At 46.7% G+C, this 27,544-nt stretch overlaps 1 protein-coding gene across 3 annotated transcripts; it reads right to left on the bottom strand.

Annotated features, from left to right (window-relative positions):
- Nucleotides 1–18,464: 18,464 nt before the first annotated feature.
- On the bottom strand, nt 18,465–26,497 carry LOC101285161 (apolipoprotein L6). Of its 3 annotated transcripts, none has more exons than XM_033417318.2 (4): nt 26,339–26,487; nt 24,174–24,303; nt 20,909–21,734; nt 18,465–20,052 (listed from the first exon to the last, which is right to left on the bottom strand). In XM_033417318.2, exons 2-4 carry the CDS (start codon nt 24,254–24,256, stop codon nt 19,936–19,938), a joined length of 1,026 nt encoding a protein of 341 aa, XP_033273209.1. In that variant the 5' UTR covers nt 24,257–24,303; nt 26,339–26,487; the 3' UTR covers nt 18,465–19,935. The 3 variants fall into 3 exon arrangements, with proteins under 3 accessions (XP_033273209.1, XP_033273206.1, XP_033273205.1); XM_033417315.2 differs by lacking the exon at nt 18,465–20,052 and adding an exon at nt 20,073–20,384 and having other exon boundaries at nt 24,174–24,261; nt 26,339–26,497; XM_033417314.2 differs by lacking the exon at nt 18,465–20,052 and adding an exon at nt 20,073–20,384 and having other exon boundaries at nt 26,339–26,496.
- Nucleotides 26,498–27,544: the final 1,047 nt, after the last annotated feature.

Genomic DNA, 27,544 nt, shown 5'->3' with positions numbered 1-27,544 from the left:
TGCCGCACGTTTGTCTTGAGTGTGTGTGGATTCTTTTTTTTTTTTAATTTTTATTTGGAGTATAGTTGCTCTACAATGTTGTGCTAGTTTCTTGCTGTACAGTAAAGTGAATCAGTCATACCTATACATACAGCCACTCTTTTTTAGATTTCCTTCCCATTTAGGTCACCACAGAGCATTGAGTAGAGTTCCCTGTGCCTTACAGTAGGTTCTCATTAGGTATCTGTTTTATACATAATAGTGTATATATGTCAGTCCCAATCTCCCAATTGAGCAGATTCTTGATCACTTTTCACTGTTGCATTGCCCCATTCTCCCCGAGCCCAGCACCCCATTCCAACAGCACTCCTGACCCTAGGACAGCTCTGCAACCCCAGGCCCACTCCCTGTTGGTGTCCAGAATTGCTTGGTGATGTGGGGAATCCTACATACACACGCGCACACACACCATGGAATTGGGTCCAGAAACCCAAAAGACTAGGTGTCATGGTTTTCAGCCATGGTTTTCATCATGGGCGTGGCCTCCCATGAAAACACACTCATTCTCCTCCCACTGTGACTTCTGTCACTAGTGAGGGTGAGACTGTATTCATTCAACTGATTGAAGAAGCTAAGACCAGCGGACCATGAGTTGGTCCTCTTTTTTAAAAACTGTTTAATTTTGATGTAAATATTATCTATTCTTTCCAATTCATAAAACAGTAATTCACATCATAGGAATTACATCAAAGGAAACGTGAAAAGTAACGAAAATTACCTCTAAATAACCATAGCTGCTGTGTGACCTTGCTCTACTTCCTGCCAGAGTTTTCTTTTGTTTTCTCTACTGCCAGGTTTGAGAGATGTGTTTCCCCTGGTTAGGTTCTAAGTGAGAAAGTGGATATACAATGTTCATCCTGCTTTGTTCACCTAACTTGCTAAAATAAACATTTTCCATGTTAATCCAATTATTGACTCTCCTGAACATCACCTTGATCGCTACATAGAGTTCTCTCCAGTGGATGAATACTTTCTATTTAACGGGTCTCCTAGTGTTGGAACATTTCAACCATGTCCAATTTTTCAAGATTATAAATTCTGCTGCAATGAAGGGATAACTATCTCTCAGTAACAGCTTTTCTCAAATCACCGACGTTTCCTCTCGGGGCGCTGGGAATGTAGATCAGAGCTCAGCAGCGGTGCGGCTGTGATGAGAGAGGGGGTGGGGGCAGGGCAAGGAGGGGCATGGAGGACTCGCAGAGCATAGCTGATTTTAAAATAAAGGGTTTTTTAAAAATTTAATCATAAATGTACTGTATAGTTATATACAATTTGGAAAATACATATGTTCTGAATGTCCCAACGTCGGTTGAAATTCACATGAGTACTTAGGTCTTCTTGGTCTCCAACCCCGTCTGTACACTCAGAAAACCTGGTCTCTGACAAACTTTCCTTCCATCCCAGGTGTTTCTGGCGTCCCCAGGGGTGATCAGGAACCACGGCAGGTCTGCCTCTGTCATCATTGCTGGGAGCATCTTCGCAAGCAGAAGTTTCTCAAGTTTTCTTAGTTAAAGTCTGGTATTGTTCCACGGAGATAGCTTGACCAACTAGGGCAAAAAGAAGAGGAAGTAACGTACTCATTTCTGTAGCATCATTGGGAGCTCGCAAAAGGTTTGCCTGAGTGCCCAGATGTTATAGGGCTGGGCAAGGTAGCTCTCTCCCATAATGCACCCTGTCCTTGTCTGCCTCGTTCACAGCTGGGCCTGGCATGATGCCCGGCACAGAGGTGCTCAATTAACATGTGTACATCAGATAACTTAGTGAACGGCACCTCTGGCTGGAAATGCACGCAGGCAATGGGCAGAGAGGGTTCAGTGAGGTGACTGGCAAAGGCCCAGGCCCAGGATTGCACGTGGTGGGAACAGCATTGCAAGGCACCAGCTTCTCACGATCAGGCGCTCCCTCCCCTTCTCCCACAGCCCGCCCATCCTGGGAGAAGGTGCCCCCCTGAGGGGCTCCCGCAACACCCCGTCCCCTTCGTCCTCCTTGTGTCCTACCATTTACCTCTCCTCCTTGTTAACGGCTTATCTGGGGTCCATCCCCCTGCTGGGCCCCCAGTGCCATTAGAGCAGAGACTGTATCTTTTCCCACGATCTCCTCAGTGCCCTGTGGGACCTGCCCTAAGCTTGTGCTCTGTGACAGGCAAGGGAAGACGTGGGCAAGACCCTTTGGAAGATGAATCCTGTGTCTCACAGTTTACCCCCCAAAACTTCCCCTGGTTATCAAGAAGCTAGGATACGTACCCGAAGAGTAAAAGTCTACTGATGCAGTAGAGCCAGAAGGAAGCTCCCCATGCCTTAATACAGTGGTTCCCAAACTCAACGGAATTACTGGCAGATCCTTGAAAACCTCCCAAGTCCGGATCATGTCCAAGATCAGTTAAATCCCTGTCGTTGGGGGGTAGGACCCACCCACTCATCAGTATTTTTTGAAGGCTTGCCAAGTGATGCCAACATGCAGACAAGTCTGGGAACGCGTCCTTAAATCCTCGGCCCCTGTCAAGGCCTCACTTAATTAAAACCTGTTGAATGAATGAATGAATGAGGGGAAGCGAAAGGGGAGGGGCAAGATAGGGGGAGAGGATTAAGGGTACAAACTACTATGTATAAAATGAATAACCTACAAGGATATATTGTACAGTACAGGGAATATAGCCAATATGTTATAATAACTCTGAATGGAATAGAGTCTTTAAAAATTGTGAATCACTATATCGTACACCTGGAACTTACATAATATTATACATCAGTTATGCTTCAATTTAAAAAAAAAAAAAAGGCTAAGTTAGCATTTTCTTTGAGATATCTCTGTACGCCTAGGAGTTCAGCCCCTTTCCAACCTACATCTTAGAGCTCATCTGTACATAGATGGCAAAGAAGCATAAACTTCCCAGCCACTCTTGGTAAGGGTGTCTGGACCATTTTCACAAGAAAAATTGTGATGCGGCATCCAGGCTCTTTGAGAAAGACTGTTGCCATTGGTCCGTGATGCTTTCTGAAAACCCAACACAGAAGATAATTGGTTATCTTTTTCCTCCTTCACAGAGGAAAAAGCTGGTCCCAAGGGTGGGGTGACTTTCCCTAGATTATAAACCAGATAGTGATGGAATTAGGGTAAGAACCTAGGACTACAGCTTCCCAGAAGCCTGTCGTCTGCCTCCTTTGCTGGTTGAGGACAATATTCCTCTGAGAAAAGAAAAATCTCTCTTCCTTCACTCAAGGACGGTAGAGAAACATGTGCACAGGCACACTGGAAGTGACCCAATTAACCCTAGTCAAGCCGGTTCATCAGCCAGCAGCAAGTGCAAAGGACTTTGTTTTGCACTGTCTCAGGATTAACGGGAGCCGTGGGGGAACAATCTAGAGAGTGGAAGGAGGCCAAAGGTCACAGATACAGAGACTAGATTGTTCCTGTCCTGAAAGGGCAGGAGAACTCTAGTTTGCATGACTGTGAAGATCGTATAATTTAAGAGCTTGGAGTAGCCCTGCAACTCATTTTATAGAACTTTATGGACCCTTCAGCACCAGAAGTACAGCCTGTGTTAGGCAGCAGTCTATTATGAGAATAACGCTTCAGCTGAGTGCCATTGGAGAGTCTGAAGGTCATGGAAAGGTAAGTCCCAGCAGTTTGGATCTCAAGGCCAGACCCAGATGTTCTCACGGCTTTGGTCAAGGGTGGAGGAAGGCTGGGGAAGGAGTGTTCCGGATGACTAGGGAAAATGCAGCAAATTCCGCTACTAGGAATCCATCACCCGACAGGCCAGGTGTTTGGACACCTGCTAATGTGCTTACCAAAGGGTGTTTTTGTTTGTTTGTTTGTTTGTTTGTTTGTTTTGGCTGCATTGGGTCTTCGTTGCTGCGTGCAGAATTTCTCTAGTTGTGGCGAGCGGGGGCTACTCTTCGTTGTGGTATGTGGGCTTCTCATTGCGGTGGCTTCTCTTGTTGCAGAGCACGGGCTCTAGGCATGCAGGCTCAGTAGTTGTGGCGCAAGGGCTTAGTTGTTCTGTGGCATGTGGGATCTTCCTGGACCAGGGCTCGAACCCGTGTCCCCTGCACTGGGAGACGGATTCTTAACCACTGCTCCACCAGGGAAGTCCCTTACCAAAGGTTTTTTTTTTTTTTTTTTTTTTTTTTGCGGTACGCGGGCCTCTCACTGTTGTGGCCTCTCCCATTATGGAGCACAGGCTCCGGATGTGCAGGCCCAGCGACCATGGCTCACAGGCCCAGCCCCTCCACAGCACGTGGGATCTTCCCAGACCGGGGCACGAACCCGTGTCCCCTGCATCGGCAGGCAGACTCTCAACCACTGAGCCACCAGGGAAGCCCACCAAAGGTTTTTTGTTTACTTTCCTAAGGGATTTTTTTTAGGAGAATGTGTGAATCCTTTTTTTTTTTCTTTTTTTTTTTTTGGTACATCTCCAAATGCAAATGGAGGCAGATGAGGTTGCATGATCAATTCTTCAGCCAACTTTGCTGGAACACATTTTTATGTTTCATATTATGAAGATGGTGACAGCATAGCAACAAAATGTGGGTATTAACAATCAGATTTCCTTCCTTCCTCCTTCCTTCCTTCAAATACCAAGTGCAAAGTCTGTGCCAGGCGCTGTTCTAGATGTTGTGATTTTGGCGGTTGGTGTATCAGCCCAATCCCTGCCCTCACAAAACTCACGTTCTGGTACCTTCCCCCCTAGACATCACTTTCCTATGATTACATTTCCAAACCAGTTTTTTCCATCATCTCCTCCCAAGCCTGTGGCTCAGAGAGTAGCCAGCGTATTTCTTCTCTAGTCATCTCGGTCCAAAAAGCTTTAACAATGCCCTGGGAAAGTGGACTATCTAATTATAATATTTGGAAGTTAAAACAGCAAGGTTAGAATACTTCAAATATCTTAACCTCTCAAAAAATGTCACATCACTTTTGTCTAAGGACTTTATCCAAACAATTAAACTATGATAATATTCAATGCCGACTAGGACGTAGTAAAACTGGTCATCTCTTAGGTTACTGGTGACAAAGTAGATTGGTGAAGAACTTTTGACATTTTGATATTAAGTCACAAAAGCCTTCTGATAATCATCCAATAAGCTAACGACAGGCATAAAGATGATCAGAGCCATGTCATTTATAATACTGTAAACCGGAAAGCAAATGAGTAATCATTCCGTCCAGCCCTCTACCGGCTGTAATTCTGGCAGATTGCCCAGTCTCTAGAAAGCCTTCCTAGAGATGAGGAGATCATTAGTTGGTTAATTGTTTGTTTTAACCAGACAGGTGAAGGGTAGCAGAACACGACACCCCAAAACATGCTGCTTTGGTTACTTGATTATTGATTATTTTGAGCTCAGCACATGAATAAATACATGCAGAGAGGGGCTTTCTCTGAACTCCCCTTACCTGCCTAAAGACAGATACTCCAAAAGAAACTCAATTGTCATAGATTCAGCTCCCCAGGAGTTTCATCAACCAGGGAAAATTGACTCTTATCACAGGAGGGGAGAGAAGGCAATCCCACACCCAGAGAAACTTTGTCACAAACTATCACATCTCCTACCTGTTCTTCTAAGGACCCATTCATCATTCCTAAAAATCATTTACTCTCCCCTAGGAGGTCTACTTCCCCCATCCCCTTTCCCTATTAAAATGGTATATAAGACTGAATTCCAAGCCACCTTGAGGAGTTACTCATTTTCCCCTGGGTATCTCATATGTGCATGAAGTATACGTGTTAATAAACTTCTGTCTGTTTTTCTCTGGTTAATCTGCCTTTTATTACCGGGGTTTCAGCCAAGAATGCAGAAGAGTAGACGACAAATTATTTTTTCCTTCCCAGCACAGGCAGCATTGCACAGTTACCCTCGGTTAAAGATTCTTTCTTCTGTTGCAGCTTCTTTTGTTGCTCAAAAATCACTTTAGGGCTTCCATGGTGGCGCAGTGGTTGAGAGTCTGCCTGCCGATGCAGGGGAAGCAGGTTTGTGCCCCGGTCCGGGAAGATCCCACATGCCGCGGAGAGGCTGGGCCCGTGAGCCATGGCCGCTGAGCCTGCGCGTCCGGAGCCTGTGTTCCACAATGGGAGAGGCCACAACAGTGAGAGGCCCGCATACCGCAAAAAAAAAACAAAACAACAAAAAAAATCACTTTAAATATATTTTCATTAAAATTTGACAAATATCACACCCAATACCACCACAACATATCTCTCGATTTTATTCACTTACCTCCAGTTGTTTTTCCAATGTATATTCTTTTTCGCATGGCTTTTATTACATACTTATCATAGTGTGTCTTACTTTTAAAATGTAGTATTATAAGACAAGTATTTTTCATATTGCTACACAGTTGTCATAAGGATTTTTTTTTTTTTTTTTTTGGTGGTACGCGGGCCTCTCACTGTTGTGGCCTCTCCCGTCGCGGAGCACAGGCTCCGGACGCGCAGGCTCAGCGGCCATGGCTCACGGGCCCAGCCGCTCCGCGGCACGTGGGATCTTCCCGCACCGGGGCACGAACCCACGTCCCCTGCATCGGCAGGCGGACTCTCAACCACTGCGTCACCAGGGAAGCCCAAGGTTATTTTTGATGACACTATGCCATTTCATCAAGAGGGGATGTACCTTCGTGTTTATAGAAACACTCCCTTATGGTGGCACGTTGGGGTCTTCATGTTTCTGTCGCCCTTATGAGTCCTTCATATAACGGCACCAACTTGTTCTGGTTGCTGCCTGCACTCTGGTCAGCGATCAGCTCCATGCCCCGCTCTGTTCTCTGGCTTCGTGCAGTTCTTTGCAGAGGATCTCCCACGCAGGGGCTGGGGGCTACTTATCTTTCTAGTTAACTTGATGAAGGAAGTTACTTGCTGTTGCATTTGCAGATGGGGACCATTGAGAAGGTCTGAAGATATATCCTGATTAATCTAGCAACACCGTATGGCCTCCCAGGGCTTCTGGTTTTCATTTTTCTTTTAAGTAAAGTTTGTTACCTCTTTGCATTTCGTGCCAACATTATTTCCTTGATACCTTAAGTTGTTTTGAGGCGATTATGAATAATATAATGCTGTGTTTTCTAACTTGTTTCTTTACGCAATAGAAATATTATTCATTTTTAATACTTCCCTTTTGTTTTGCTGAATTTTTCCTAATTGTAATAGCTATGAAATGAATATTTCATGAATACCTAATGCTGGTTTTCTTTCCTGTTTTTTCAGTACTTATTTTTCTTATTTTGGTTCCATACTTTATTGCATTAGCTTGAATTCTTAAATTATTTAATTTTATGAAATTGGCTTCCAGTATTGTCAGCAGCTAGTTTACAAAAACCACTTCTCTTCATGAAAAGGCATTATGTTTATTCCTAGATTTAAATATTTTATTAGGATTAGGTGCTGAATTTTCTGACTCTAATGAGATGGTCATAATTTTCCTTTTTTATTTATCCCATGAATATAGTATATTATGTGCATAAATTTCCATATATCAAATTATCCTTATGTTTCATGGAAACCCCAACTTGGTCACTGTAGAATTTTGCATCAGTATGTTGTAGATTTATGTTTTCTATTAGTGTGTTCAGTATGTTCATCTTAGAGCCACAAAAGATAAAGAGCTATAGTTGTCTTTCCTTGTAATCAAGGTTTATTATTAGTGTTATATTTGCTTCACAGAATAAACTCAGTAGCATATTGTGTTTTCTATTTCTGGGACAATTTATGTAGCATCAAAATTGCTTATTTTCTGAAAGCTTAAAAAACGTACAGATTTCCTTACATTTGCCACATCTTCATGGGATGCTTTTGATTTTTTTAAGTTGTTAATGTGAGTCATAAACGTGACTTCATTTCTCTTCCCCACTCCTGAAAAACGGCTCTCCCAGCCCACCTCCACACCTATTCTTTTTTGAAGACTTGAGAAGTAATAACAAACCCTTGACATTTCAAACTGCACTTGGTTCTCATTTTCTGTAAACAGGTATCTCTCGTGTCCTTTGAAAAGGCGTTTCACAGAAGTTGAAATACAATGGCCAGTAAATATATGAAAAGATGCTTAACATCATTCGTAGCCAATAAATGCAAATTTAGACCTCAGAAAGACACCACTTCTTTGATCATTTTGGCAAAAGTAAAAAGAATGAAAGCATCCTATGTTGCTGAGAAAGAAAGAGGGGCGTGTCCACCCTCAGACACTTAGTTGGATATAAAACGATATAACTTCTGGAAGGATGATGTGGAGTATCTCACAACATAAAAAGTACCTATGCCTGAAACTCAATACCCTCCCTCTAGAAATTCATCCTACAATGACATGTACACAGAGAAACACATGTAAAGATGTTCACCAGTTCCTTGAAGTGGTAAAAAGAATGGAAGCAATCTGAAATATCCGTGCAGGGGGACTGTTTACATTAAAAGACATCAGTATTAAATAAATGCTTATGTATGTCTATTTATTTGTTTATTTATTTTTGGCTGTGTTGGGTCTTCGTTGCAGTGTGCGGGCTTTCTCTAGTTGCCGTGAGCAGGCGCTACTCTTCGTTATGGTGTGCGGGCTTCTCATTGCTGTGGCTTCTCTTGTTGCAGAGCATGGGCTCTAAGTGCATGAGCTTCAGTAGTTGTGGCTCAAGGGCTCTAGCACACAGGCTCAGTAGTTGTGGCACACAGGCTTAGTTGCTCCGCAGCATGTGGGATCTTCCCGGATGAGGGCTTGAACCCATGTCGCCTGCATTGGCAGGTGGATTCTTAACCACTGCGCCACCAGGGAAGCCCCAGAATAAAAGCTTATGGACGTGAAAAAGAACAAGGCAAATCTATATGAACTGACTTGGAAAGAGACACAGCATATATTAAGTAAAAGAAAAAATGTTGAAGAATATGATCTCGATTTTTTTTTTTTTTTTAAGTATTGAACATGTGACAAAAGACTAGGGGGAAATTCTGTAAGGAGATACAGCTGAGCAGGCTCAGCCTGGGGAAGGTTGCCAGGAGGGAAGACCCACACCTGTACCCTTCACTCATCTGTCTTATTGAAATTTGTTGCAAGAATCATGTGCTGATTTCATAATAAAAACCAAGATGGTAAAAAACAAAAAAAAAAGCGATATCTTTATGACTCACTCTTTTAGCATTATAAAATCTCCAACTTGGATAAAATTCATTTAGTGCAAGGAACACTGCTGAGCACCTAGTAAGACAAACAAAGGTTGGATAAATTGTTGTTAAATATTAACATTGTCATCTATTTAAAAATTTATATGTGACAAGTTTTTCTAACCTGTTATTTTGGCCTTTTGTGGCATTTTATTTCAGGATAGCTCTTGTAGGCAGAAAATTATTCCAATCTACTTTTCACCCAGTTTGATACTCTTTACTTATTAATGCTATTAATATTAATTATTATTATTTATGGTCATAATTGTTCCACTTTGATTCGCGTCACCCTACTTGAGGAATTCTGCTTTTTATTTCTGTACTCTCTTTTTATATTCTTCACAGGCAGGCATGGTGAATAGATTTCAGCATGGCTGCGCAGAACAGCTTCTGGAAGGTAGAAATGTCTCTGCTTTCTTATCTACATGTACCTGATAAATGACAGCTACTGGGGACACATTAGAATAAGGGCTCCTAGTTCATGATACTATGTTTAAAATCATGATTGACTCTCTCCCCTGTCCTGGCTCAGAATAGATCTTGGGGAGAGAACTCTATTTTATTTTGGGGAAGAGGGGAGTGGGGAGTGAATAGGACTAAGGCAGAGAAAGAGCAGAATCAAGTCAAAGGATGGGGCTGGGAGACCCATTGCACTGAGGTGGTGGTGCTGGGTCTCCAGGAGATGGGCCGTTTCCTTACCGTTTTTTGTTTTTTGTTTTTGTTCTTTTTTTGCAGTACACGGGCCTCTCACTGTTGTGGCCTATCCCGTTGCGGAGCACAGGCTCCGGACGCGCAGGCTCAGCGGCCATGGCTCACGGACCCAGCCGCTCCGCGGCATGTGGGATCTTCCCGGACCAGGGCACGATCCCGCGTCCCCTGCATCGGCAGGCGGACTCTCCACCACTGCGCCACCAGGGAAGCCCTCCTTACCGTTTTAATAAATATCCTCTGAGACGTTTGTGATTTATACATAGGAGTAGAGGTGAAATAGAACCCTGACTGTGTTTCACCCCTTTCCCAGCTAGTTTCAGGAGTCATCCTGTTTCCTGTTCCATCACATTTCTGCAGCTACAACGTATCTTCTGCTGGGAAAGCTCAGAATATCCCACTACCTGGGAAGAAGCTTGCTTTGCTGCAGTTCTCCCAAAGAAGGCATCAATCATACTCCTCTGGCTTAGACTCCCTGACACTGAGGGGCCACATCAGGCCCGCACACAAACGCGGGGAACCCTATCTCTCCACTTCCTCCTCCATCCTCGAGGAGTGGCTGCTGGCTGAGCGTCTCTGCCTTGCGCCCTCATCTCTCCTCCCTCCCTTCCCCGTTCACCAGCTGGGGGCCAGTGCACTCCTGGAACCCGGGCTTGGGCTTGGAGTGAAGGAGAGGCTCTCTTGGACTGAAACCACATAATTAAATCCATTTTGCTAGAGACTCTGCTCTGCAGATTCAGGTCCAAACCAGGAGAAGAGGATGTGATTTCTGCTTTCCCTCTGCCATTGTCTCTTGTGCTAATACCTCCGTCAAGGACCACTGAGTAAGGAGGTATGGCTGGACCAAGGCCAAGTGCAGGCACTGCTGGGGGGTCCGACTGCACAACCAGGTGATGTCCTCCAAACTGACCACAGCAGGCTGCCAGCTGAGAGTCGCAGGAGCCAGAGGGGGTAACAGAGATGTTGCATTCTGCTCTGAATATACATTCTGATTCGGGGTTCATAAAATATGGTCCCTGTAGCTAAGGGACCCAGGATGAGATGTCTGTAATTGTAGGAAGGTCTCATGGGAAATAGGGCAGGCATGGGACATCAGACCCTCACCTTCACTTTAGGAGCTGGGATCACTCACAACAAGGGCCCGAGTCACTCCCCAATCCCCAGTGTCACCAGCTGTAGGTCAGGACAGTGCACTGTGGTCAAAAGAATTTGCCGAGGAAAGGGGAGGGTTTCCTGGGTGGATTCCAGTCGGGGCTGTGGTCATGGTGCTTCCGAGGGCTCCTGGGCACTTCTCTCTCTACAGATGACAAGGAGTGCTGGACCAGAAGAGATGCAGCTTCACCCCGTAAAGGAGAAAACAGACCCCATAGTCATTCAGAGAGGCCGTGGCTTCAGACAGAGCTGAGACCTAGTGACTCAGGCCTGGGAGTTCACATGAAACTCATGGAAGACGGTGAACTTCGAAGGGGAAAGAGTGCTGAGGATGGAACCCTGGGGAAGGGAACTGAGGAACAAAAGGCACCTTTTAAAGACTGAAAGGAAGTTGCCCAAGAGTCAGGATGGTGACGCTCAGAAAGTTTTGCAAGAACTTCTGGTGTAAAGTTATCAGTGTCTCTTCCCTTAGCAATTATCCAAAGCAACAAAGAAACGATACAGGCACCATCTATTAGAAATTAGGGAAACTAGGTAAAAGAGATTAAAAGGATGCCAAAAGCAATGGGAAGGATCAGGGTTTGGGGAGAAAAGGGGAGAGGATGCTGATAATTGCAGATTTCAGAAAAAGCGGGCGATGAGTTCAGATTTCAGGAAAAAATGTGTCTCTTCAAGAGGAGGGAATTCCCACAGTGCAAAACTAAAATCCCCCCTGCTTTTTTGGCTGTGCCACTTGTAGGATCTTAGTTCCCTGACCAGGGACTGAACCCAGGCCACGGCAGTGAAAGCCCCGAGTCCTAACCACTGGTCCACCAGGGAATCCCCTAAAATCCTTTTTTTAAAAAATAGTAAGAATAAAGTTCTCACTGAATCTGGATTGGTTCCAAGAAGCACTGAAGATAAGACTAAATGAGGAAACGTAGTAAGACAAGTCATATTTGTAGGAAGTAATTGTTTGTCCGCGAGACAGAAAGGAGAAAAGAACCTGCATGGTGAAGAATCTGAAAACTGACCAATTCCATTGCCTGAGGAGAAATAAAGGCTGAACACTCATGTAGAAGGTTCTAGATCAGAAAGCACGGTTCTGCTAGTCTAGAACACAGACCAGGCTTCTTCCCTATTTGAATCTCCCACAAAAAGCTGGCCCAAGAGAAAAAGCAAAGAACACAAGGTCCACACAAAAAATATTAACCCAAGGGCTTCCCTGGTGATGGTGTGGTTAAGAATCTGCCTGCCAATTCAGGGGACACGGGTTCGAGCCCTGGTCTGGGAAGATCCCACATGCTGCAGAGCAACTAAGCCCACGCGCCACAACTACCGAAGCCCGCAGGCCTAGAGCCTGTGATCTGCAACAAGAGAAGCCACCGCAATGAGAACTGCACTGCAGTTCTGCACCTGCGCACTGCAACAAAGAGTAGCCCCCACTCACCGCAACTAGAGAAAGCCCGCGTGCAGCAGTGAAGACCCAACGCAGCCAAAAATAAATAAATAAAAGTAATTAATTAAAAAAGTATATATTAACCCAAGAAAAACAAAAAACAATCAACCCAACTGAAAAATGGCAAAGCACTTGAATAGACATTTTTCCAAAGAAGATACACAAATGGCCAATAAGCACATGAAAAGACGCTCAGCATCACTAATCATTAAGGGCGATGCAAATCCAAACCACAGTGAGATACCACCTCCTACCCAAAGGATGACTCATAAAAGCAAAAAACCAAAATCCCAGAGAATAGCAAGTGTTGGCAAGACTGTGGAGAAACTGGAACCCTTGTGCATCACTGGCAGGAATATAAAATGGTGCAGCCACTGCCAGTGGTACAGCAGTTACTAAAAAAATAATAAAATTATAAGGACCACGTGATCCAGGAATTCCACTTCTGGTTATATATCCAAAAGAACTGAAAGTATGGTCTAGAACAGATATTTGTGTATCCATGTTCATGTCAGCATTATACACAATAGCTAAAAGTGGAAACAACCCAAATGCCCATTAATGGCTGAATAAAACGTGGTCTATCCATACAATGAAATATTATTCAGTCTTAAGAAGAAATTAAATTCTGACAAGGAAAATACATGGATGAACCTTGAAGACATCATACTAACTATTAAAAAAATGAGTAAAGAAGAAAATTTAGGTGATACAAATAAACTTTATTTAGCACTTCATGAAGCAGACAGCGTCCTTTTGGAGAAGTGTAAAATGGAGTAGAAGGCAAGAAGTGTCTATAGGGTAGAGAACAAAGAACAAGGAAGAAAAATCCAAAATATCTGATTGACTGAGGCCATATAGTCGACCTTGTTTGGGGTGAGAAGGCCCAGAGTTGGCTTGGTGTTCGGGGTTCGGCTGACTGGATATACTGCGTTTCTGGTCAAGCAGACCGTTTACAGGAACAGGAAAGTTATCTAAGTTTCAATTTACTGACAGTCACCCCAGTCAGGAGTATCTTGAACCTAGAAAGTTATTTCAACATAACTAAGTGAAATAAGCCACTCACAAAAGCCAAATATTGTATGAGTCCATTTATCTGAGGCTCCTAGAACAGTCAAAGTTAGGGGCTTCCCTGGCGATCCAGTGGTTAGGACTCTGCTCTTCCACTGCCGGGGGGCCTGGGTTCAATCCCTGGTCGGGGAACTAAAATTCTGCATGCCATGTGGTGTGACCAAAAAATATATATATATTCAAATTTATAAAGATATAAAGTGGAAGGGTGGTTTCCAGGGGCTGAGGGGCAGGGAGAATGGGGAGCTAGTGTTTAATGGGGACAGAGTTTCAGTTTGAGAAGACGAAAATGTTCTGAAGATGGGTGGTGGTGATGGTTGCCCAGCAATATAAAGTTGCTTAATGCCACTGATGAAATGATCAATTTTACGTGATATATATTTTACCACAATAAAAAAATTACAAGACAAAAAGGAAGATAGTAACAACCACAACAAAAACAAACAGCAGATCAAGAGCACACACCAGAAAAGTGAAGCCAAAAAGCTGATGAAAATCATGAACAATTATTTTGCAATTAATTTTCTTAAAGTTAGTGAAGCAATTTCCTCTACAACGCAAGGTTGTAAAACAGAGATCTGAGGGCTCAAGGGAATCACAGCTAGACAACAGGAGGAATTCACTGGAAACTGGTAGAGCTTAGGAAAGAAAAGAAGAGAAAAGTAAATCTGTCACAGAAGCAAATGCTTACTGGAATTCATACAAGAAGAGACACTACTTAAAAAAAAACAACAACTAAGCAACACCAAAGACAGAGATGAGAAAACTAAGCAAAATGAAGTGAAAATGAAATGCTAAAAAGGTTTGGCAAAAATACATGAACTAAAGGCAAAACTCCAACGTACGCTCATTGGAATCCCCAGAGAAGAAAACTGAGAAATGTTAACAGAACAAATATCTAAAGATAAAATGCAAAAAAAAAAAAAATTTCCATAATAACCCTCAGCACAAGAACAACCGAGCAGCAGCTACAGAAGCTGCCAGGAGAGAAACCTTCAGAGGGTCTGCAAGTGGGTGCGCGTGTGATAATTTCGTAATTTTCCTTTTCCAGGATAATTTTTGGCATGCTATTAGTTCTCAGGATTATAGAAGAAAAGATGTTTTGACTCACGATAGCTTAGATTTACTTCTTAGAATTCATCTGGAAACTGACAACGGTTTTATCTTTCAGCTTTGTGTTCAAAACCTATTTACCTTTTACATGGTCGTTATAAGAGGTGCCGACACTTCAGATAAGCAAGAGAGAGGATACAAATCTCTTTTGCTTCCACCACTCACAGCAGTCACCATACAAACAAGTATTTTGACTGGCACATTATTAAGGACAAAATAAGGGACTTTACATCCATTTTCTTCCATGTTGCTCCAAACAACATGTAAGGTCAGTGCGTTTACGTTCCTCACATCTCACAGCCAAGGAAAGGCCGGCTCAGTGCGGGGAATGTACTCACCCAGGCATCTCTCCCGGTGAGCGCAGCGCGTGCATGCAGGTTGGTGCACGTTTTGCTTCTATGCTGGGTCCCCACAACTTCAAGACACATCTCTAACTTTGGAAAGTGAGGCAGATGTGATGAGACAGCTTTGAGCTGTGTTTCCAAGGGTCTGAGCCACAGCTGACCACCGTCTGCAGTGTTGCCTGGGCAGTGGACAGAGCTCTCAGGAAAAAAATAGCTGCTTATCACCAGGTCAGGGGAGGTGCCTACATATTTTGGCCTTCTCATCAGGAAAAGGGCTCAGATAGTGAACAGGTCAGAGGAAAGAGTGTATTTACCTTGGACCAGAACCATGTCCGAGGACAGCTCTGCCCCTTTCCTCCCTTTCAGCTGCAGCGATGCTGCGGCTTCCTCATAGAGCAGCACTTCTCAGACTTAATGTACACACAAGTCCCCAGGGATCTTGTCCGATGGCTGATTCAGTTTCAGATGCCTGAAATTCTGCATTTCTAACCAAACTCCCAGGAAGCTCTGCCGGTGCCAATCCTAGATCAAACTTGGCAAGAAACTCAGTGGCAAGAAATGCTTCTCAGGATGCCCCTGGCTTTCAAGTCCAAGTCCAGGCTTTTTACTATGACCCCTATGGTCCACTTGACGTGAGCCCTATTTCCAGCCTCCACCTCCATTTTCATTTCTGCATGGTCCCCTGACGATCACAAGGCCCGTATCCAGAAAGTCTGAAGAACTCCAACAAGTCCATTTAAAAAAGACAAATAGTCCAATAGAAAAATGCATGAGAAAGTTGAATGGGCACCTCATTCCTGCCCATTGGAGGGCAGACAAAAACTCACAAGGTAGAGGGGGCTGTTGTTGACCACACTGGGAATCCAACTGGGCAGAAGCCACCTTCAGGGAAAGCCTCAGCTGGGAAGCTGGCTGTGGCATTTGGGGAACTCACAGGAAATTGCCTCTGGGGCTGATCTTGAACTTGGGGCATCCTTGGAGCTCATAGGAAGTTGTCTCTGGGGCTGATGAGCTCACTGGCTGAGCTCACTGGCTGTCCACCTGATGACTGAGCTCCGCTGGGATAAGGAAAGAGGCCACACGCCTTCCCCTGCAGTGTGCCCTCTACTGACAACGCTTAACCCAGAGCTAGCTGTCAGAGGAGGACAGTCAAGAGGGTCCAGCGCTGGGTCCCAGGCAGTGCACTTAAGGGTGGATTTGGAGCAGAGAAGTAACACATTGATAACTGGCACAGGGACAAAATGTTCATGGTTGTGAATCTGGGTGAAAGGATGCGTATGGGAGTTCTTTCTACTATCCTTGAACTCTTCTGTATGTTTGAAATTACTCCTAAATTAAAGAACTTAAATAAAAGAATGCCATTCGCTGAAACTGGCCAAAATAAGACTTTGGGGAGGATGATTTCTTGATTTTAAAAACTGCATTGGACTCTAGAAGAGAATTTGATTTTGGTCTTTGATTCTTTTGGACTTTAAAAGATTTTGATTTCTTTTAATTTTTAAAAGGTTAGGAAGTAACGGAAGGAGGTCTGCTCACCCATGCACAGAAAAGCCAACCTACTGACACCAAGTTGTGGTGAAGGAAAGTGCAGCGTTCATTGCAGGCACCAGGCAAGGAGTCTAGGCGCTAGTGCTCAAAAGACCCGAACTCCCTGATGGGTTTCAGGGACAGGTTTTTAAAGACAAGGTGAGGGAGGTGGGTGGTGCAGTGTGTGATCAGCACGTGAACATTCTTCTGATTGGTGGGTGGTGAGGTAATCAGGAGTCAACATCATCCACCCTCTGGTTCTAACTGCTCTGGGGTCTGCATGCTTGCGGGTAGCATGTAGTTAACTTCTCCCACCTGGTGGGGGCTTCAGTATCTGCAAAACAGCTCAAAGGCTCAGAGTATTATCTACAGCCCTTGAGGAGGAACGAAATGTTCTTGACTTTGTTTAATGGCTAAACTATTATTATTTTGTCTTGCTTGACTGTTTTCCTTTCTTTCTACATTTTCTCGCTTCTCTGATTAATTTCTCTGGAGCTTCGGGAAGGCTTAGGAGGCTAAAGTTTTTCTACAGACAAGAGGTAGCCGGAGGACACTGGGGGGTGTAGGGGGAGTGTATCAAGGGTGTCTGGTAGCTGATCGCTCCCTTTCAACAGGGCATGTGATTGCGTGTGTCCTCCTCCTCTTACTAAACTGTGGATTACACCTCAGAGCTACTAGGTTTCTCAGAACTCCTGACTAAATGTGATGGAGGGCCTTGCACCACCTCGGGGGCACTCATGAAGAACCCCACTTAACCCAGAAGAGAGAGGAAGACAGTGGTGGGTGTGGGGTTGCCCTGAGTAACACGGGGAGTTGATGGGCTTCTCTTGGCCAGGAGGGCAAAGACTTAACTAGTGGGGAGATGAAACGAGGGGAAGGTGTTTGTTCACCAGAATTCCAGGTGATGGAGAAGAGCGTGCTTCCAGGAAGTAGATCCTGATAGGGAAGCAGCTGGGTGCTGAAAGCATTTCAGGGAGGAAGAGAGCAGAGGAGCTGCTTGGGCTGTGAGGCAGGAAGTATGGGCCAGAGAGAGGGAGCAAGAGGAAAGTCTTTTTTCCAGAAGCTTCTGCCCCTGTGGAAGAATCTGGGAACCAGAGAAGCAGGTGACAAGGGAAAGCTGAGCCTCTCCCACCCCCTCTGGTGCTGGCTCAGAGCATTGGTAAGGATTCTTCAAGTTTCTGTCAAGGGTATTTTCTCCCAGATTGCTATAGGCCTGGTGCTGCAAATCTACACCCAGAAGGAGTCCTGGATTTTATTCAGGCTACACTTATTTTGTGGCTGAAGAAACCAAAACTCAGAAATGGGACCAGGCAAATAAGTGTCAGAGATGAGTCTTGAGTTTCCATTCTGATCCCTTCTTTTCTTTTTTTCTTCAAAACTTTCCACAAAACAAACAAAACCCCAAGCTTCGTGACGACGTATTTTGTGCAGGTATTATTTTTTTTATTTGTTAATTTAAAAAGAATATTTATTTATTTGGCTGCATTGGATCTTCATTGCGGCATGCGGGATCTTTCACTGTGGCAAGTGGGCTCTTTGTTGCGGCATGCAGGCTTCTCTAGTTGTGGCCCGTGGGCTCCGGAGCTTGCAGCGTGTAGGCTTAGTTGCCCCATGGCGTGTGGGATCTTAGTTCCCTGACCAGGGATCAAACCTGCGTTCCCTGCGTTGGAAGGCAGATTCTTAACCACTGGACCACCAGGGAAGTCCCTGTGCAGGTATTATTACTGACAATGTTTATTCGGAACTTTAAGGATGCTCACACACACTAAAAGAACAACATTAAATGGGGCGAAAGCTGTTTACTTACTGTTATGCTCGTGAAAATATTATAACAGCAACAGAAGCGGGAACCACACGGCCTGGGGTGACTACTTAAAACCCCTAGATCATAAGAGAGTTCCCATAGCCCATGCTAGAAACCAGCACCAGCAAAGGCACATGACCCAGTCCTGACCAGTCAGAGTGGGTCCCTGGACTTTTGCCCCGCCCCTTTCCATGTGGGAGTCCCCCAGCTGGCAGCAGGCACACCTGGAGGTGCTGAGGCCACGGTGCCTGAATGGGGCGGAAGTCTGTGTGAGAAATGGAAAGACAGATGCTTGATGACATCATTTTTAGCCTCTGGATCCACACGCACCTGAAGCCCACTGTTCCCCTAAGCTTTTTAAGTACATGAGCCAATAAAGTCCTCTCTTTGTCATAGGCCAGTTTGAATTGGTTTTGGCCACTTAACAAAATGATGACCAATATATGTCTAATTAAAGCGTTGTAGGTACAGTCAAGAGAATATTTTGCAACATGGAAAAGTAATGTCTATAAAAACTCTGTGAAACATGGAAGGGTAGAAAACATTGCTAAGTGAAAACAACAAAATGGAAAGTTATAGATCTGTAGGCAAATGAGGGAGTTGAGAATGCAAGAGAAAGAAAACTCAGTGAGTTACAGAAAAAAAATCTACTCTACAATGCAGCCTTGAGAGAGGGTCCCCAGCAGGCAGTACTGTCCAAAGCAAGAAAAGCACAGAAAGAAAATTCTCCACCAAAATACCAGCACCCTCTCACTGTTGTGGCCTCTCCCTTTGTGAAGCACAGTCTCCGGACGCGCAGGCTCAGCGGCCATGGCTCATGGGCCCAGCCGCTCCGCAGCATATGGGATCCTCCCGGACCGGGGCACGAACTCGTGTCCCCTGCATCGGCAGGTGGACTCTCAACCACTGCGCCACCAGGGAAGCCCCTTTCCCCCTATTCTTTAGTTTCCTGTATTTTAAAAAGTTGTACTGAATGTCCATACACTACTTTTAAAATAGCAGCTGAAACATAGAAAAGAAAAAAATAGGTGTAAGATGGGTGAACGGGGAAGCCAGGAGAGTTCCTACAGGTTCCTGTGTCTTGAGGAGCCCAAGAACTTCTGTTGTGGGGAGGATGGAGGGGCTCCTTCCTGATGGGAATCAGGCCGAGCAGGTTGCGGTGACATCCTTTTATGTGCAAACCCAGGATCTTCTCCAGCGATTACTGCCCAGGTCGGGGAGGGGGAGGACAGAGGGCCAACACAAGCTGAGTTGATACAAAAGAGAGAACCCAGCATACCCTTCATTCCCAGAGCCCTTCCATCTGGTGTCAGCACTTAATACAGGGCCTGGGGTCAAATAATACACGTTTCACATGGGCTGACTCTGCATGCGAGGGAGGGAGCAGGGGCGGTGAAGGGGTCCAGGAAATGAGTTACACACATGAAGGAGGGCGGGATGGGACAGGCTGACCTCCCTTAACTTACAGTGTGACACTCACCACTGACAGTGCCCTCAACACCCTTGTAGACCTGTCAGCTGCTGAGTCTCCAGGCATTGCCTCTGCCAACCTGGCCCCACCACCGCCGTGGTCCCCTTTTCTTCCACTCAGAGACCCCTGGGCTCAATTGTCTTCATCCTCTCCTGTCCCCTGGGATCCTGCTTTCCCTGGTGGCAGAGGTACAGTCCCCATGGTTCCTTCCGAAGACGAGCTCACAGGCTTTTTTTCTTGGGAGAGTTTCTGGAAAACACACACACACACACATCAATCAAAGGAAAGCTACAGAAGGTTCCCAGGCAGCATGGTGTGGAGATCCAGGCCCGGGCTCAGAGGTCAGGCTCCCGGGCTGTCATCCTGACTCTCCCTCCACATAGTTGCAAGCATTTGGCAAGTTGCATAAGCTCGCTGATGAACACCACAGTCTGGGGGATGAAACAGCAAAAATGTATTTTCTCATAGTTCTGGAGGCTGCGAGCCTCAGATCCAGGTGCTGGCCGATCGAGTTCCCGGTGAGGACTCTCCCTGGCTTGCAGACAGCTGCCTTCTTGCTTTGTCCTTACAGGGCCTTTCCTCTGTGCCAGTGCAGGCAGAGAAAGAGAGAGCCCTCTGTATTTCCTCCTCCTCTTACAAGGACACCAGTCCCCTAGGATTATGGCCCCACCCCTACAAACTCATTCAACCCAAATCACCTCCCCAAACCCCCATCTCCAAAAAGTCACCTTGGGGCTTAGGGCTTCTACATAGAAATGTTAGGGGGACACGTTTCAGTCCATAACACTCCCTGTGGCTCAGTGTCCTGTTCTGTACAACTGGGAAGACCCTCTGCCCAGCACATGGACCTCAAGGAGCACCAAGGGAGAGACAGAAGGCATGACCAGGTCTCTCCAGGACTGGTGCCACTATCTCCAAGATGAACATGATACCGTTTGGACCTTCAGGGCCACCAGACACCCCATGTCCTTGGGAACATCCATGCAAACTCCACACACACACACTGGCTTCCTCATCACCCTTCCCATAAACCCTGGTGCCCATAAGCGCCAGTTAAAGCTTCCCCCTCCTCCAGCCCCACCCACGAGGGAAACCACAGCCTCACCTTCTGCTGCAGGCTCTCATAGCACTGGGTGAATTCTGTCAGCTTCCTTTCCAGCTCCCAAGCCTGCGCCCTTAGCTCTTCCGCAAGCTCTGATTTTGTTCCCTCCTTCAGCTGTTTCCAGTCCTTCAGGAGGGAGGCCAAGACCACGCTGAGGGAGAAGCCAGCCATTGCAGTACCCAGCAAGCGAGCCTTTGTTTTCATCACCAGCGTGGTACCTTCAAAAGCCCTTTGCACCTGCCTGCTCCTCCGGGCTGAGACTTGGCCAGTGGTCAGGAGATTCTTGGCGGCAGCGGCCAGGCGCGGGTTGGCCCTGGCTATCTGAAAGGCACGGATGCTCTTCCGGATATCCTTGACGGTGCTTTCACAATCCTGGACCACCTTTCCGGCAGCCAAGACATAGGCTGCCCCAGCTCCCCTGACCTCTTGGGCACGGGTGGGCACTAGGCTACCGACATAAGCTTGGGCTTCTTGACTGTGAAAGCGTTCCAGAACGTTGGTCAAGATGCTGGTGATCTCCCCTGCTTTCCCCAAAACTCTACCAGCAGCGGAGAGTACCAGGCTTCCTCCTGCTACTGCCGGAGCGAGGACCAAGCCCAGGATGCTCATGACTTCTGAGACCACAGTGATGGAATTGGCCACTATGCTGGTCTTGGTGAGTGTTCTGTGGGTTGTGTCGACCTGGTCTGCAAGGGTATGAAGCTTTCTGATGCCCACTTCCAGCTCCCCTTTCAAGATGGGAAACTCTTCCAAAAATATTCTTTCTTCAGCTGACAGGTCACCATCTTGCCACTCCACATCTTCATATGGAAGAATGTCATCTTCGTCCCTGTGGATGAGTGAAATAAAGATGTTCAGTCTCCCGGATGGGAAAGCCAAATTCATAGTCAAGCCCACGTGGTTTCTGGATGTTCTTGCCCCTCCAGACTTTCAATCCTCCCTGCATCTTCCTAGCATCTCTGTTCCCTCTAACTCAACTGTGAAAAGTCCCAGAGCATTGCTGGGAGCTGCTGGTTCCCTGAAGAGAGCACATAAGAGGGGGATCTGGAGGGAAATGGGAGAAACGTAGCCCTGGCCAAGAGATGGAAGAGGTGGATTAGTGCTGAGGGACTTTTTCAACCTTGTTCAAAGAGGCTATGGGAACTGTCACGAGGAGGAGCAGTGGGAAATGCAAGGATCCAAGTCAAGATAAGGAACCTGGGACAATTGCCGGGAGGGAGAGGGCTGGGAAAAACAGGAGGAAGCAGAGTCCAGCTGTTGGGCCGGAGGTTGGGAGTCCTGTACGCGTAGAGGTGAGTGAGGGGGAAGAGGCACCATATTGTATAATGCATCCCCCACTTTGATGACCTTGTTTTTTTTTCAGCTTGTGGGATCTTAGTTCCCCGGACCAGGGATCCAACCCTTGCCCCCTGCAGCGGAAGCGCAGAGTCTTAACCATTGGAGCGCCGGGGAAGTCTCCACTTTGATGAACTTGAATTCAGTGCTCTGCTGTGCCTCCGGAGTTGCACACTGAGAGGGCTGAGAGAAATGACTGCTAAAGCTCTGAATGTTCTCCTTGGCACCTGGCCGGCTCTCCTTGCTCTCTCGAGCAGAACTGGTTCTTCACGGGAGAAATCAGGGACAAAAGGACCCAGCCCCTTCCCCCGTCTTCTCACAGTAGGCAGTCCTGAGGGATTTTTGCCAGCCCAGCTGAGTGTGGCTTTCACGGGACAGCAGTCTCGGGGGAGAACAAAGCCCTCTCCTTCAGGAACTTTCCTGGTGCCCAGGGCCCCGGGTGCATTGCCTTCAGGGCGAGCTGAGGAGGCCTGGTGATAACACAGATTCCCTGCGCACAGGAGGGTGTCAGAGCTGGAAGGAGCCCTAGGGAAGATCTAAGCTTCCTATTTTACTTTTCTGTGGAGGGAACAGAAGCCCAGAGCGGGGCAGGGCTCTCACCCAAAGGAAGGTGTGAGGTTGACATGCAGCTTTGAATGGGGACTCAGAGCTCCCTGTCCTCTCATCGGGACAGTTGATGTGAGGAATTCCTCACTGAGGTATATATACACATGCCTTTTAATCTCTCTTCACACACACACACACACACACACACACACACACACACACACACACAGTTCCTCAATGGAAAAGGTTAGAAACCAAATATACTACCAAGGAAGCCTTTAGTGTTAATGAAGTAATTAATTTAGGCCCAGTTGTCAGTTAACCAGTTGCCATAAATCAGTTGACAGAGCAAAAAGTACCCCGGGACTTGCAGTGGGGATGGGGCGGATGGCAGCAGGGAGGGTAACCCTGCTGAGAGACCCCCAGCTTCACAGACGCCACCATGCAGCCCACCCTGATCTCTCTGCTTCCTCAGGTTTGCAGGGACGAAGAGAAACAACAGAGAGATTTGTACCTGCAAAGATCGACAGCGCAGGGGGAAAGCGGGGTGGTGGTGGTGGGATGAACTGGGAGATTGGGATTGACATATATACACTACTATGTATAAAAGAGAGATAACTAATAAGAACCTGCTGTAAAAAAAATAGAATTCCAAAGGAAAAAAAAAAGATCAATAACGCCACTTTGCATTCACTGTGAAGTTTTGTCTTTCACGTGGTTGGTAGCTAACAGGAGCTTGGCTTCGTGTGTGTGTGTGTGTGTGTGTGTGTGTGTGTGTGTGTGTGTGTTTTGTGGGATCTTTGTTCCCCGACCAGGGATCAAACTCAGGGCCCCAGCAGTGAGAGCACCGAGTCCTAACCACTGGATCGCCAGGGAATTCCCTTCTTGTGTTTTTAAATTAAACTAAATGCATCCCGCATTAGGTAATGATGCCTCCTGACACAGTGAAAATTGCAATCGAGTTCTGTGACACCGAATTCCCTCAGCAGACATTTGTTGATTGTCCATATTGGGCTGGTGATGCTATATCTGCTGATGAATGGACACTTGGGCTTAAATTCATGAATGCAGTAACACTAAAGGGCCTTTTTGGTGATACATGAACCTCAGAGAGGTGAGGCCCGAAAGGGCAGTTTCTGGCCTCAGAGTCCTATTACCCAATGTCATGTACCCGACAAGAACTTGACTCGTGCTCCAAAATATTTAATGTAGCCAGTGGAATATTTTTTCCCCTGGGAGACATATATACGTAATGGAGACCAGTTGGAGGGCAGGGCATACTTTATGGCTGATGCCCTTGGAACACGTCTGTCGCGTGTCATGAGGCTGCCTAAACATTTCTGCAGAAGTAGCCCTTTCCCCAAGGAAGAAGCGCTCTGGGTTTTACCTTTGCAGACTGACACCAGCCTTGCATAATGCTTTCCCTGCCTGGGTGTCCAGCAGATTCTGCGGCATCAAATCCGTGTTCATTTTGCCTGTGGGAGAATGAGAGCTGTCGCCACACGTCAAAGGATTTTCTGGTTGGAAACAGAAACCAAGTTTACTGCAGGGGCCATGAAACCATATGAAATTCAAGGATGGAGGGATTTTAGATGGTGCGGAATCAAGATAATAATAAACACACAATGTACAAAATGTTTGCAAACTGCTGTTTCTACATTTTATGTTGAGGTGGAGCTTATATAGGATAAATACTCAAAAGGAAGTCGTCAACTCAATACATTCTGACATTACACACCTGAGTCATCACCTCCCAGACCAAGATAGAGAACAGAAGATTCCCTTAACCCCCTGGTGGTCAATCCTCACCTGGCCCGCGGCAGGGGGTGGGGTGGGGGAGGTAACCACTATCCTGATTTCCATAACCATTGATTAGTTTGCCTGGTCCTGAACTTCATGTCAATTGAGTCATTTGTTCGGTTTCTTTCGCTCCACACACGTCTGTGAAATTCTTTCATGTTGTCGTGGTTTTAAAAACGTTCAGTAGCTTTAAAAATGTTTACCATGGGCTTCTCTGGTGGCGCAGTGGTTAAGAATCTGCCTGCCAATGCAAGGGACACAGGTTCGAGCCCTGGTCCCGGAAGATCCCACGTGCCGCAGAGCAACTAAGCCCTTGCGCCGCAACTACTGAGCCTGCGCTCTAGAGTCTGCGAGCCACAACTACTGAGCCCATGTGCCACAACTAGTGAAGCCCATGTGCCTAGAGCCCGTGCTCCGCAACAAGAGAGGCCACCGCAATGAGAAGCCCGTGCACCTCAACGAAGAGCTGCCCCCGCTCACCGCAACTAGAGGAAGCCTGCGCGCAGCAACGAAGACCCAACGCAGCCAAAAATAAATTAAAAAAGAAAAAAAAAAAGATTGCTATGTAGTATTTCATTATAGGAATACACTACAAAACATGCACTTGGTAAGTGGGGGAGCCCAGTGTGAGTCCAGCCAGGTCTAGAATGGTAGATCTCAATCAGGGGCGTGTTTCCTCCCCGGGGGATATTGGTAATGCCTGTAGACATTCAGGGGTCCGGTGGAGGCACTGCTACTGGCATCTAGTGGGTAGAGGCCAGCGATGCTCGACACCCTACAATGCACAGGACGGCCCCCACAGCAAAGAATGGTCCAGCCCAAAATGTCAGTGGTACTGAGGCTGAGAAACCCTGGGGGAGCCCCATTCTTTACCAGCACCCCCTAAAACTTCCCCCATTTTTCATATTAGTCTTATCAGATGAAGGGCTATAGTGACAGTGGGGAACCCTTTGGTCCCATCAGGTCCCATCCCCTCTCTACTGACTTTCTCTCAGTGGATGTCAAAGGATGTTATGTTGGGAGAGGGTTGGAAATGATGGGAGAGGATTAGAGATGTTATTCTCATATGAGAGCTTTTTTTTATGAGTTTCTCTTTGCAGTTTTGGGAGACTTCAGCTCCACTGTATTCTGCCCCTTTGCCTGCAAACCAAGTCCCTCATGCACCCCATCAGCGTCAGAAAAGTCGGTTACTCTGAAACACAGCTTTAGATAATCCTCTTAATCTTTATCACCAACACCCCCTACTCCCAAACTACACTAAAAAAAACCTACAACCCAAGAAACACTGCAGGTTGCAATTTTGAGACAACTCATTCAGCATTTTTCCTACAAAGATGACAGCCCTAAACCAGTCCTGCAGAGAAGGTCTAGGGAAATGCCTTGGCCCATACCGTCTCCTCCTTTCTGGGGTCCAGGCTCTCTCTCTCTCTCTCTCTCTCTGTCTAGGATCCTGGGGTCCCCAGCCAATGGAGGGGAAGACGCAACTTGGTTGGTCTAGTCATACGCTTAATCATGCTTTTATTTAAACTTCAAATACTCCTGAAGGAGAGGTTTCTATCCTGATTTATCAAGTAACTAAGCTGAACTTCAGACCCAGTCTCACATTAGGAACTGGCTGGATGGGGATGTGAACCCCTGGGGGGTTCCTGACAACAGTTCTTTTTCCCAAACCAAGTGCAGGTGGCCAACCCCTTGGGCACATTGTCCTCTAGAGGCCCCAAATCAGCCCTCCTCCTGGGTGTGCTGTCCCACCTGTTCTCAGTGAAGCTCTCACTGTGGCCTCAGGTTCCGAGGGCCTTCTGCTCTCTCCTCTCCGGAGGCCTCTGGTCCAGCAGGGGGCTGTGAGCGTCTGGGCTGCAGGAAGACAAAGACGAAGTGCAGAGCCTCTAGCTGGTTCTTCTCACTAGGGGAAAGGCCCGAGGCTCTGATTGCAAAACTGGGTCCAAGTTCAATGAGTCAGGCACAGAAATGCCAATGCCCAAGGCAGCTCTTTCGGGAAGACCCTGGCGCTTATTGCGAAATGGCTTGAACTCTTACATTCCTTTCTGCTTCTTTCTCTAATAGATGTGCAACTAAGTGGACAGCTGAATCCAAGTCAGGCCCGAGTCTCTCCTCTCCTGGTCCTAGCTGTGCCAAGGGCAGAACAAGGGTGGTTAGGCCTGCAAGGACTCAAGTCGAGCAGACCACCTGGAGTGCTGTCACTGTGGGCCAGTGCCTCAACTGCCCTTGGCCTCAATTCCCCATCTGTTAAATGGGTATTTATTAAACTAGCCCTTGTGAGGGAGAGCTATGTTGAGGAGCCCCGGAGCAAACGAGGGAACGTCCTGCGAGGAAGCAATGTCCAACAAAGGCATCAACGCCCCTGCTGATGCCGAAAACTCAGCCTCTGGGCACCGGTGCTGAATCAAACCTCAGAGACAGAGTTTTGGGTGAAGTAGAAAAGAATACCTTTATTGTTTTGCCAGGCAAAGGGGGACACTTATGCCCCTCAAAACTGTGTGTCTCGGGGCTTCCCTGGTGGCGCAGTGGTTGAGAGTCCGCCTGCTGATGCAGGGGAAACGGGTTCGTGCCCCGGTCTGGGAGGATCCCACGTGCCGCGGAACGGCTGGGCCCGTGAGCCATGGCCCCTGAGCCTGCGCGTCCGGAGCCTGTTGCTCCGCAACGGGAGAGGCCACAACAGTGAGAGGCCCGCGTATGGCAAAAAAACAAAAAAAAAAACAACTGTGTGTCCCAACCCGGGAGGATTTGGGGAGGAGTTTTATAGCAGTGGTTCAGGGGCAGGGCTGCTGATCAGGAGCAGGGTGTGCGCATGCGCAGGGCCTTCACGCCGTTAATCTGGCCTCAGGTGGTCTGCTGATGAGCTTCCAGGTTATCAAACTGTGATCTTCTCTGGAATGAAGAGAACATCTTCTATTTGTTGGGGGTTTTAGTTCTATAGAAGAGCTCAAAGGTATTGTT

This window comes from Orcinus orca, chromosome 11, assembly GCF_937001465.1.
Source record: "Orcinus orca chromosome 11, mOrcOrc1.1, whole genome shotgun sequence".
In the NCBI taxonomy this organism is placed as follows: domain Eukaryota; kingdom Metazoa; phylum Chordata; class Mammalia; order Artiodactyla; family Delphinidae; genus Orcinus; species Orcinus orca.
The sequence above is the reverse complement of the archived record's forward strand: the minus strand, read 5'-3'. Positions and strand labels throughout refer to the sequence as shown.

Bases quoted from the DNA above. Each gene is read 5' to 3' on its own strand.
- LOC101285161 (XM_033417315.2), bottom strand. From the start codon at position 24,256: ATGAACACGGATTTGATGCCGCAGAATCTGCTGGACACCCAGGCAGGG. The intron at 21,735-24,173 runs GTAAAACCCAGA...ACTCATCCACAG, and splicing joins GCTGGTGTCAGTCTGCAAAG to GGACGAAGATGACATTCTTC. The intron at 20,385-20,908 runs GTGAGGCTGTGG...GCACTGGCACAG, and splicing joins ATGAGAGCCTGCAGCAGAAG to AGGAAAGGCCCTGTAAGGAC.